The sequence below is a fragment of the Gallinula chloropus genome (assembly GCF_964237585.1).
Source record: "Gallinula chloropus genome assembly, chromosome: 3".
NCBI classification, from domain to species: Eukaryota; Metazoa; Chordata; class Aves; order Gruiformes; family Rallidae; genus Gallinula; species Gallinula chloropus.
In genome coordinates this window covers 17,212,771-17,225,700 of record NC_140087.1, presented here as the reverse complement: position 1 = coordinate 17,225,700, position 12,930 = coordinate 17,212,771, and the positions used below count along the sequence as shown (strand labels likewise).

At 40.5% G+C, this 12,930-nt stretch overlaps 1 protein-coding gene across 6 annotated transcripts in view; it reads left to right on the top strand.

Annotated features, from left to right (window-relative positions):
- KLHL32 (kelch like family member 32) overlaps window positions 1–12,930 on the top strand; it is a gene marked incomplete at its 5' end in the record, with an annotated part of 91,639 nt that overhangs the window by 64,495 nt on the left and 14,214 nt on the right. For all 6 annotated transcript variants that reach the window (XM_084261535.1, XM_084261534.1, XM_084261538.1 and 3 more), the window contains one exon: window positions 9,610–10,336. In XM_084261535.1, coding sequence (XP_084117661.1) covers window positions 9,610–10,336 — 727 coding nt within the window. The remainder of the gene's footprint in view (window positions 1–9,609; window positions 10,337–12,930) is intronic.

The window sequence follows — 12,930 nt, the reverse complement described above, 5'->3', positions numbered from 1 at the left end:
CTCTGTGCTGAAAAATCATAATCAAGTTTCTGCCTCTTGGTAAGTGTCTCACAGACTGCAGGCTGCTTTCTGAAAGCTGCAGGTTGTCCTGTTGACATCATGTAAATCCCAAACCTGCAAAACTCCCAACCAAGAGGTAGAACACTTCTTATTTATCAGACTAAGAGCTTTCTAAAGTAGGATTCTGGTCAAATCCACTGCAGTTTTTGTAGACTGGTAAGAGTTCTGGGGTGTTTACATTAACAAGTCCTTTCAGTCTCTAGATTTAATCAACCTTGGGGTTCCCTGATCTTGCTTTTGGACCGGATATTTAATGAAATCATAACTCATATGTGGCTTCTCTCCGTACTACCTGAGCCCATTGTCCAATCCCTCAGTCCTCCAGATGCTGTCTGTCTGTGAAGCTGTGTGTCTGTGACTGGATGGCGGTGGTTATAGATTACATTTCGACTTAGCTGTGCTCTCTTACTTGTTTGGAAATGCACTTCAGGGGCCCTCTTGTACACCAAGCTGGTGCTGTTGCTGAAGCGTGGGTCTAGCACTAGCATGGGGATGACTGGGCAGGAGTTGGGGACAAATGGCAGAATGACAGCATCTTCAGATATGTGGTGTGATCCTTCTGGTGGGGAAACGTGAATGTGAAACACTGCTAGTTAAGCAGAGAGAAGCATGTTTGCTGCTGAGCCTCCTCTGCTCCATCCAGCATAGCACGTAGTGGCAGCTTCCCAAACTGTTACTTCCCTTCTTCATTAGTGTGTTAGGAATGTCTTGAGGTCATTCCAAAGAGCTCACTACATCCATATGTATATCATAAACAGTATCTTTATACTTGGAAAAGGGTGGGTGTTTTAATATTTTAAACAGGAAAGGTGAAACTCTGTTAAGTGCGTGGAAGTACTTGCCAAATCATTGGCAGACTGGGCAACTTTTGTCATGCTGCTTTTATCTAGGACTTTGAGCTAACAGATCTTCCTTAATTGGGCTGGGTTGGAGCCTTCATGTTATCAGAGGGTAGTGACTTTCCTCACTGTATAAAGAAAAAGCACAAATTTGCCAGGTCCTTTCAGCCTACTTAGATCAACAATAGACTTCAAGAAATGAAACAGGAACAAGTGAAAATGGCACTCTTGTGTCAGCAAGGATGTGCAGACCTGCTCTCAGCTGCTTCATCTGAGCACACTGTGTGTCTTCCACTTAGATGCTTCCTGCCCCAAACTTTTAAGGACATAAAACTTCTGTGCTGTAGTGCAAGGAAAAGTTACAGGAAACAAAATTTCTTAAAAGCCTTTGGTGTTTGGATCAGTCTTCTCTATCCTCTTCCCCTTCAGGCAAGTATTAATCTTTGCTTCTAAGCTGCTCTTTTGTTTGGTATGCTGACCTGAGCATTGCTATGCATTTTGTCATGCTTCACAGACTAGAGAACATCTGATGATGACCAAGATCACAGAATAAAAGATTTACCACTCCTCAGTTGAAATACTTGCTTCCTTCAGAGGTACAAAGAGGTTCTTTTGATTTACTGCACCTTCCTTCCAGCACAGTTGTGAGGATGGGAAGCCACGTGTGTGATGCTGGGAGGGGAAGTGAAATGTAGCTGAGGAGAAACTTGAATCTTCCATTCTTTCCACATTTTGCCTAAGCAGCCCACAATTTTTCTTTCCTTGCTATTCATTTGTGAGGCACCCTTATCCTGTGCTGATGAGTAAAGTAAGAAAAACCTGGTGGGATTGATTAATTTCCCATCCTTTAGAATAAGGGAATGAACAACCCAACCCACCAGAAAGCTAAATATTGATGCTGTCAGTGGCATGATAATTGGTCTCTGCTTTCATCTCCAAACAATCCCTTGCTTGGATTCCATTATTCATTCTAAGAGGAAAAGGGTTATTAATGCAGTGTTCTTTATTTTATTTTTTTTCCTTGTGTGTGTTTGTGAGAGAGCAGGAGAGCAATAACGCAATAAATATATTGGCTAAGAGAAAACATCTGCAAGAGTTCCTTGCCCATTTTTTTAATCTTCTCTTATCATGAAGCATGTGAGCCATGATAAATTGTTCTGCTAATCAAACAGCTCTGAAAGGTTAGGTCATTGGAAGCCTTTAGTCATTTTGTGCTTTTCAAGAGTGAATTTGTTAAAATTATGCTGAATACCCACTTAAAGCCTGGGCTGAAAACCCTACCTGTGTTTTATAACTCTGCACTGTCAGAACTCATAATAAGTCAAACATTCTTTCAGAGGTACTCATAAGGGAGAAAAAACCCTGTAAATTTAAGAGTAATTTCAGATTGTAAATGAAAAAGAGAGGCACGACTGTTCATTTGCACCAATCATGCCTTCCTTTCATCTGCTCTGATTAGGCCTGGTGCGGTTTCATCAAACTACTCCATCACTGAGCTGTCACTCCAGTCGTCTGTTGATTGAAAACAATCAGGGCTCTGATGGCACAATTATTCTGACCCTTTAACTAGAGGCTGCTGTGATAATGAAAGGTTGATTATGATAGTTTGTGCCTCTTTCAGTTTGCCAAGAAGGTTAATTTGGGCATCAGACGGATGTTTAATGGGCGCTTGCTGGCTACACTGAGGTAAATGAGAACGTGCAGTCTTCGATATTGCATGGATATAGTTTGGCTGTCAATCATTGTCATTTTGAGTTTGTGCCTCACACTCTGGAAATCACATTTTATTTTTTCCTTGGGATTTAATTTATTCTGTGCCCTGAGGAAGTTCTTTCACTCTGTGACCTTCACAGTAGCTTTCTCTGTCTTTTTTCCCTTCCCTCAAATGGAGCCCAAAGGCATAATACATCTAGAGGAACGTTTTTCTTTCATTTTTCACATTAGGAGGAGGGGGAAAAAAAAAGGAAATTTTAAAATCCCTGTTTATCAACTCACCCCAAACAGAGCAAATGTTTTAATTCAGAATGCTCAAATGAAAGCCTGCCTGCTTGCTAAGGCAGCGCCGCACAGGGGGCTGCTGACGTAGGCAGGCATTTGTAAAACTGACAAACAGGTAATTTTAAAATGTCTCCCTATAAGGAGGGTGGGGGGATGGCACAGCTTTATTTTCGCAGGCTACATGCATATGCCTTAGCTCAGTGCCTTGTAAATACGGTCTCAGTCACTGTACGACAAGTTTTGGAGTTGGAAAGTCTCTCTTCAGGGTTCAGGGGCAAAAGGCATTTCATTGCTGATTCAGAGATTATTAATATTTACTGTGTTCAGATTGAGAGAATCCTATGCATAATTTTGTAGTTGTTTGGCTCAAGGTGCAAAAGAAATGCAAATACCTCATAATTTTGATTGTTCTACATGCAGCTCATTACAGTCTTATTTTTATGCACATTTTTAATTCGAAATAAAAAGTAAAAGATTTCTATCTTTAAGGCTCTCTTGCATCTAGGCTGGAGCCACTCATTTTCCATGCTGCCCACAACTGGAAGACAGTACCTGTGTGATACAATTGCACAGTCTGGAGGCTGTGCTGTGTGGTTACTTATTAACTTCTAAAAATACTCACATGCAGGGCTTTGAAAAAATGTGTGTGTGGTGGCTTGTTGGTTTTTTTTCCCAGCAACTATTCCTCACCCATATGTTTTTATTGTTAATAGGTGATACAGACCAATTTAGTTCATCTTAGGTGAAGCCCTTAAATTAACATCCTAAACGCTCAGGATTTTGTCCTTTGTAGTCCCTGGAGAGAGAAAGAGAAGGACTGAGATCCTTTAGAGATCCAAATTCAGGCCCTTTGGAAATACCCATTCTTTTTAAAAAGGTTGGGAGTTCTTCCTGCAGTGGACTTTGTTTCAGAGCTATAGTAAATGTCCTGCTTTATCCATAGATTCTGCTCTAGATTTGAGATTTACAGAGTCAGGGTGATACTAACAGTAGCCAACTGAGGCAGACAGGGGTTTTGAGGCAAGAGGTTCCAGTCTCGAACACTTGAGGCTTCCCAAGTCCAAGTCATGTGCAAGTTGAGAGACAAAATATCTATTTCTCCTGTTCTCAAACGCTGAACCAGTAAAGTCTTAAGTTTTGCTTGGTGAAGTTCCCTTGGTGCCTTAAAGTGATTGCTGTAGTAACTGTTCTTTCATGATTCTTTTTGGGTTGCAAATCAATCAGGGCAGATCTATAGGACTGTCCAGTATGCTAATGATAAAAAATATTAATTTGATTTTTTTCTGGTGGAAAAGTTTTGTTTATATTAAGCAACATAAGGACTTCTTAGGTGAGATTTGTATTGAAAGAAGAGAGTTGCGGTTCTTTCTTTTTCCCTGTAAAATATATATATATACACATAGAAAAATAAAATCATTTTTATGCAGGACTTGTATCATTTGTGTTGAATATATCTGATCTCAGCCCAGGGAAATACTTTACTCCACTTGCTGTATTTAAAATTCTTCTTTCTCCTAAAATGACAATGATCACTATGTTACTGTGTTTAAGGTTTCAGGGCTTTTTTATAAATGGAGGCAGTGTGAATTCATTGTTTTGAAGCCTTATAAAATTTAATGTTTCCTTTTATTTGCTGTTGCTGAAAAAATCCAATTCAAACCCCAAACCCTTCATTTTTTTGCGCTGCTGTCACTTTTTAGCTTCATCTCAGTTATCAGAGACCTTAGATGGTATAAACTAGCATGATTCCTTTGCAGTCTGTGGGCCTACAACATGAATACATAAATTAAAGAGCAGACCAAGATGACTTTAACGGAGTTCCCATGGCCCCTGCCTCTCTCAGAGCCTAGGCTTAGAGGAGCGTTTTCTTTCTCGGAGCACTGTGCACATAAACTTTCCCTGACACTGACTTTGTGACTTAACAGTAGTTTCCAAGTGAACTTGGGTCTAATGAGTATGTCAAGCTTTTTGCACTCCTAAAGTAGCTTGGATTTTCTGGTTAGAAAACTTGCTGTGATGTCAAGTGAAGGTCTGGCACGTTTCCCAGTGGAACAGCATGAGAAGGATTCCCGGGGGATGCTGAATGGGCAAGGCACAGGCACACTGGGCTCTCCTGCTTCCTGGGATAGCTGGCAGCCCAAAAGACCAGGTAACTAGTTATTGCAGGGTTATTTTCTCCAGGAGGGAAAGTCTTAATTCAGATTTAATCTCCACTACTGCTGTGCCCTCTACAGCTTAGGTATGTATGTGGTTCATTCACTGTTAGCAGGAGGGAGGGAAGGACCGCACTCTGAGGCTGTGTGAGTTGGACTGTCAAAGCATCATGCTGGAAGCACAAGCAGCTGTTGGAAACGCGGTGAAATCACAATCCAACATGCAGGTGTGCTTAGATGTACACTCCAACTGTGCCACAATATATTTTTCCATCTGTTTTCTGCTGTTTTGAGAATGTACTCTATTGCTAAATCAAGTAATGTGAGCTTGGAGAAGAAAAATCCTTTGGGGTAAGGCTTTAGAATAAGAGAATTAATCTGGTTTTGAAAATCCTGTGCTTTTGTCATTTACTCAGTTTAGAAGATGAATATGGCAAAATATTTATTAAAGTTGATATAGGCACTAGGCTATAGCTTCCTTTTCTCACACGCTCATACATTAAAATTAATAGGAAAAAAAAGCTCCTAGCAGTTTAAACAGGATTTGTCTATATGGCACCAGAAGTAGGAGTTTTTCCTTATTTCTGTAAATTATTTAGCAGCGATACAAATATTTAAAACCTCAAAATTGTGGATGGTCTCTCTTTGGTTTTTTATTTTGTTTTGCTTGCTTGTTTGCATTTTAAACACAGTTGTAATTTCAAGAGCTGTTGGTATCTCCTTAGAGAAGTCTGAATGTCTTTCCTTGCAGTGTCGTAAAGTGTATAATGGCTTTGAGGTTATTTTGCCAATACTGATTATAGTTGCTAATCACTATTGTGAGAGAGGTGAAAACACAGGCACCGTGATTAGTGTATAGACGGGGTGAATTTTGGAGTTTCTGTGGGGACACCACATTTCCAAGTCTGGATTAAACAGAAACTGAGTAAAGGTGGTAGAAGGTGTGTTGATAACGTATCGGCAAATGTCTGTATATTTACATGGAAGTTTATGCTTTTGCCATATGTTCATGAGAAGTATATTTACCTCCTTTACACTGAAGGAAAATTAGAACTGTATTATAGTCCATCTGTGACTGTTTCTACTGCAAGTAAAAGACTTGTTTGGGAACTTGATTTTCTTTCTTTTGAACTTCTCCAGCCTTCCAATAGCTGCCAGACCATCCAGGGACTAGAATATCTGTTTGCCCACAGAAATAACTTGACTTTCTTCCATTCCTCCATAGTGTAAGACACTGTTTTCTCCTAGAGAGCACCCTTGCAACATATACCATGTAACAAACATAGACCACTAAGGCTCATTTTGTGAGTGTCCCTAAAACCTATTATGACCAGTTCCATAGCTTTGTGTCACAATTTATGAGTTGCTCCTGTATTTGATGAATGTACATATAAATGCCTGCATTTGTAGCTTAAATTCCTAGAAGTTATTTTTAAGGAGTGTCCCAAAATTACTTTATGGCATTTAAAATCAAGTAACAGTGGTTGTTATCAGTGTCAGGACAAGGAGATAAAAACGTTGCAGGTTTTAGCTCCTAGAGCCTTTTCTCTGCCTTGGAGTGCCACTGATGTGGTGTGGGTCACACAGGGTACTGCAGTCAAACTCTGTTCAAAAAGTAGCATGTGTTGATTTGGACAGGAACTTCTAAACACCTTGTGATTCCCAGATCTCAGTTACCTCCCAAAGGCCCAGTAGAGCTTCTCTGCTGATTACCAAATGCCTACAGACCGTCCAGGTGAGAGTAGTGTGCCCTGCTTTCTAAATGACTACAGTACAACGCTGTACTCCATTGAAGACTGATCTCAGGCATGGGGTCTGGTAAGAGCTAGTACCAACCTGCACAAAGGGCAGCCTGGGGTTTGCCTTACTCTCCCTGTTGCTGTTGCTTGTCAGAAGGGAAAGGTAGAAGTAGCACAGATCAAAGATACTTTTAGGTGGAGCATCTAGAGGATCCCAAGGAGGTGGCAATAAATTTAATATGGAAAGATTCAAAAGTTTTCATAACTAAAGATGCAGGACAGATAAGTGAGGAGGCATTAGTGTAAAACGATTTACACAGGCGTTAGTGTAAAACTTCCATTTAAAGCCTTGTGGTTAGCAAAACCTGGTTTACTTTAGTTGTTGTAGCACAGGTGATACCTTCATGATGGCATTTTAGCTGTGAGTGAAGGCATGAACTCTAAGCAAAAGAAGCCAATCTGTTGGATACAAGTGACAACAGATAACTCAGTTTTTGTAAATGCCTCTCTTTTTATATAGCAACCCACACATCATTCAGGTGGTATGAATTCAGTTGGTGTCTTCATCGTGATGAACATAGCCTGAATTCCACTTCATTTTCAAGTGTCTAGTCAATGATGAGAGCTAAGTGCCTCTGAAGAATCTGAGGAGTGATGATTCACATGGCCTAAGACATGAAGTAGGGAGCTGCCTAAAACCACTTGGTAGGAGATAGCCAACATAGGGATCTGGTGGATGTAGAGCATGTGAATAATAATGCTCAAAGACTTCACGTCCAAAAATGTATTTAATTGATGCCTTTTTTCTTAGCAAGTCAAAATACATACAGCTAATGCACCTTTTGAAACTCAATATGGTGTTTAACTGACTGAACTACTGTCGCAATTTTTGATGCGCTTCATTGATTCTGTGTTTCACAGGGGTTGAATAGCACAGTGGAGCAAAAGTGTTTCCAATTTAAGCTTAATAAGGTGGTTTTGGTTTGTTGTCTTGCCTCCCTGACAATACAGAACCTACAATAAATTTGATATACCATGTGTATATGAAAGCCATGAGTAACAGAAGCCTTTGTTTTCAGCTCCTTCACGTGACATTCCCAGGATCAGTACAGGGCAGTAAGTTCTCACACAGCTGGTTAGAAACTCCTGCTCCACGGGTTTCCGTGTCAAGACGAAATGAAGCAGTCATGAAGAGGAGTCTGTCCTCATCCTGAAATAGTCAATGTCTTTGTTAGTATCTTGGATGAAAGAATAATACAGGTTTTATGTTCTTAGACAATGAGAAGGTGGAATAGACTTCCAGTGCTCATGGAAAATATAATTGGGATTGAAAACTATCTTGACAAATAGGACTGGTAGCCAGAAGTAAATAGTAGAGAGTTCAGTAATGACAGAGAAAGCATGACACTTTGCAAAAGTTCAGGAGAAAAAAAAAGAGGTGGGAATAGTATTCACTCATAAGTTGGACTGGGAGTTGGACTAGATGATCTCCAGAGGTCCCTTCCAACCCTGACTATTCTGTGGTTTTGTGATAAGCTTAAACCTGAATCTACACTATGAGAGTGCACTGACAGTCTTGAGTAGCGATGTACAAGAATAGCATAAATTATTACAGAGAGCCTTCCAGTCTATTCATTTCTACCCCAGCCTGAAGTGGAAGATTATATTCAATTTTCACCAGCAAACACTGACAGAGGGGCATTTCCTTTCAATAACTGAGAACTGTGAGCCAAGCAACAGAGGTTTAGAAAACACAGCCCACGACAGACTGAGAGACTTTTTCATTCAGAGGAGAGGAAGATGCAATACACACATTAAAATACATCGGAGTTGGAGGAAAAAAGGCAGGCAGTGAATTGCTTTTCATCCTGTATGGAGGGATCAGTTTCAAGGGTTGGTGTGGGGGGGGTACTGAGCTCTGGAATATAAACCGAAAAGTGGAAAATGAGACAATGAGTTGAAGGGTTTAACGCATCTGCTCGGCTAAAAGGAAAACCTGCCTAAGAGGATAGCTGAGCACGGGAATGGTTTTTCTGAGGGAGCTTGGCTGTCTTAATCACTGGAGGTTTTCAACTACACAACGATTCTTGAAATGGTTTAGACCTTTCCTAGCCTCATTTTAGACCTGGTTTATGTAATTTATGCGTTGTGTATTTTAAAGTCTATGATTAATTTTGGTTGTTGAGATCAGGTACAATTGCCGCAGTTTTAGTCTTCCTTGGTGCTTTCTGTCAATCCCAAACCAGCAGAGCCCCTTCTCTGCTTCTCTCTTCTCTGGCTTAATTTCTGGTCCTTTTATATGTTTCTCCACTATATGAGTAAAAGAAATGAAGGGGGAGTGGGGGAAAGAAGGATTCAGTGTGCATTTTGTTATAGTCCTTCAATATTCCTAAACAGAATGAAAGTTGGAAGGGAAAAAGGCTTTTCTTTCTAATCATCAAACTGTAATCTTACTTTTCTTTCTAGTGTACCACTGGTCTCCAGTGATTTCATAGTCCCTAGGTTCATATTACTGCTCCAGCAGCTTGATTCTGGGATATTTGTGGTCCTGCCACAGCATCTCTAATGCCGTGGATATTCTTCAGTGGGACTGGTACAGTGTGATGCTTTTATGTCTATTAGAGATGGAGTTTTAGTGGGTAATTTCTATGTTGACTTACCTGCTTTCATAACTGCTTTTCATATTGATTGATAGCACTACTGAGGCAAGTACATGGAATGGTCTTGGAATGCAAGCACTGTTCAAAAGACCAAATTTTGACAAATTTTTACACAAATAATTAATATCTTGTTTTTCTGTTCCTTTCCCCCCACTTTTAGCTGGCTGTGAGGTGGTTGGAACACAACTGCCGCTACCAGTACATGGATGAACTTCTCCAGTATGTCCGCTTTGGCCTTATGGATGTGGATACCCTGCATACCGTAGCTCTTTCTCACCCTCTCGTCCAAGCTAGTGAAACTGCCACAGCACTTATTAACGAGGCCTTGGCTTACCACCAGAGCATCTATGCACAGCCCGTCTGGCAAACCAGAAGGACAAAACCTCGCTTCCAGTCAGACACTCTTTACATTGTTGGTGGGAAAAAGCGTGAGATCTGTAAAGTGAAGGAACTGCGATACTTCAATCCGGTAGATCAAGAGAACGTCCATATCGCGGGGATGGCGAACTGGAGCGAGCTGGCTCCTATGCCTGTCGGGAGGAGCCACCACTGTGTGGCCGTCATGGGAGACTTCCTTTTTGTGGCGGGTGGAGAGGCAGAGCACTCCACGGGCCGCACGTGTGCGGTGAGAACTGCCTGTCGGTACGACCCCCGCACTAACTCTTGGGCTGAGATCGCTCCGATGAAGAACTGTCGGGAGCACTTTGTGCTGGGAGCGGTGGACGAGTACCTCTATGCAGTAGGGGGCAGGAACGAGTTGCGTCAAGTGTTACCTACAGTGGAACGCTACTGCCCCAGGAAGAACAAGTGGACCTTTGTACAGTCCTTTGACCGATCGCTCTCGTGTCATGCAGGATATGTGGTGGATGGTCTTCTTTGGATATCAGGTAGAAACAGTTTCACACAGTTTGAGGTACTAACAAAACACCAAAATACTGCCTCACATGAAACTAATAAATCTTCCTTGCTTTATGTATCAAGATAACTTTTGTCTTAGGAGATGGGTGTTTCGAAGAATTTAAGCCTGGAAGCATACAATCAAGCCTGATTAGAAGTATAGGGCCATAATGTTGCCTATACGGTATTTTTTTGTCTGCTGAGTATCTCTGTGTTTCAAAGCTGCGTATATCCTAAGCGCTACCTCCAGCTGCTATTCATAAATCACAGGGAATTGGAACAGTAATGCCCTTTTGGGCAAATCTAACATGACAAATTCTGTGTGCTTCCTATAAACAAAAACCAAGACCTGCTTTTTCTAGTATGATCTGGTACCACTGCATTTATTCTTGATAATGAAATGGAATATCAAGTACGGGTTGGCTTGTGTCGTTTCAGGGCTTGAAGTTAGAGGTATGAATTGCTCCTGCTTGGTCTTCAGGATAATGTAACGGGCCAAAATGACCTTCATTAGAAATCATGCACGCCTCTGACTGTAACAAGTGCACAGGACTGCCTCGATGTAGTCCTGGCGTTGTGGCACAAATAGATGGAAGTACAGGGTTGTGATCTTAAACTAACATATCATTTGCAGCTTTGTCTGATACACTTTTTGATTTACATGTGCACATTGATGGGAGTTGAGGACATTGTGTCATCGGCCTCTGTATTGACTTTTCTGATATTAGTTACTTTGGAATAAAGTCGATGCTGCCTGTGGAAGGTTTGACAGGAAAAGATCCATCTTTTAGTAAGAAGTATGTCACGGAAAGTTATGAAGCTGTAATATTTATTGAGGAAGTTAATGAATGAATGGGGCCAGCCCTTGAGAAAAACGTTCAGTGATTGCCATCTTCATCTCCTCTGGGGATATTAATACAGTCTGGGATGCCTCTGGTGAAAAGATGATATATGAACGAAAGATTAAGGCAGCTGCTTAGGTCTTTGCCATACTTCTCAAGGTAGTCATTCAGGTTAGCAGAGCAACTTGCAGATGTATACTTCTGACCGTATGCATTTAGGTGCCTTTTGGGGATAGACTGCCAAGGACTGGTGGGTGAGATAGGAGGTATTTATTTTTATACGTATACACCGAAATAACGAATGATGCCTTTGGAATTAAAAGTATGAAAGAATGCAGTCACCAAGATCCCTGGCAGGTTCTTTGGGTCACTTTCTTCAGCAACTGGTATTGAAGGAGTCTTGTAGAGTTTGTGCTGTGTATTAATCCTGAAGTATGCACGTGGTGGGCTTTGAGTCCCAGGTATGGTACAGAAACAGGGCTTGTGCTGTAGGGTACCAGCTGGGCATGTTCAGAGCGTTTGCCCTGGTTATTCGCTACCTTTTGTATTTTATTGGTGGAGAGGGACAGTGTGTCAGTGATGAGCAGTTCATGTGCATGGAAGCTACTACTGCCATGTCTTGATTTTTTTTTTTCATTTTGAATTTTCTCTTGTTTACATCTGTCAGTGTCTGTGAATAACAGGGATTTTTTTTTGAAAGGAAATTGTTTTAAGCACATTTGTATAAAATCATTGAATAAGCACTAGAAATATCCATCAGAGTATGGTCCCTGTTGCAGCACAGGAAAAAAGTAATTTTCTTCCCTTAATTTCATTTTTTTCTGTAAAAAAAACCCAAACCCAAAACAACACAAGTAAATACTTGATAAGTATTTTTAAATTAAATGTGGAACTGGTTGAAAATTACTTTTAATCTTTCCAGATATGCTAGGAAAGGGAAAATCATGCTGAGGATTAATTAATGTGCTTAGTTACGTAAGTGAAGTGCATGCCTGCCTCTGCGTTTAAATACTATCTGCATTTATATAATGAAGCAGTGTGATACTGTGTTCAGGGATATGCCTCTATACAGCTCTAGCGTCAGGGAAGGAGGTAAGTGGAAGTCTATTAGGTGAACTCTTTAAAACTGGGCAAACCAGCAAAAAATGTTATCACTTTTTTTCCATTTATATTTGAAAATGTTACTGATGTTAACTTCTGTTGTGAAGTCACAATGAGGAGCAGTGTTTTGGCAGTGGAATAAGATGGACAGGACTTTTTTATTGTATTTTGTATAGTTTTAAAAAAGGTGCTTAGCAGTTAGTTTGGTGGATTATGACAGTTTATTATGAATTACAGGAGCATACTATGCCATACTTAAGTAGGATATTGATCTGAATTATGTATGCACAGATTGAAAACTGGGTCCTGTGTATTGAGTAGAGTTATTTTACAAATAAAAGTAAATGTATATGCAATAACTGTAGCTAGCTTTCTATTATTAATTAATTGCTTAGGGCCAGAATAGCTGAATGTACTTGTATATTCAGGGGCAGAGGAATAGTACAGAGAAATGTAGTATTGTTCCAAAAATATGAGTAGTCACTGCTGAAAAAATCCACTGTTCGTCATCAAATATAAGGTGTTAGCATAAGAGTAATCAGCGATGCAGGAGGGAACCTCATTTTGAAATATGTGGCCTAAAATTAAGTAATTAAAAAATTAGCTTGAGTTAGGGATGTTGCTGAGCTGTATCCCTGCTG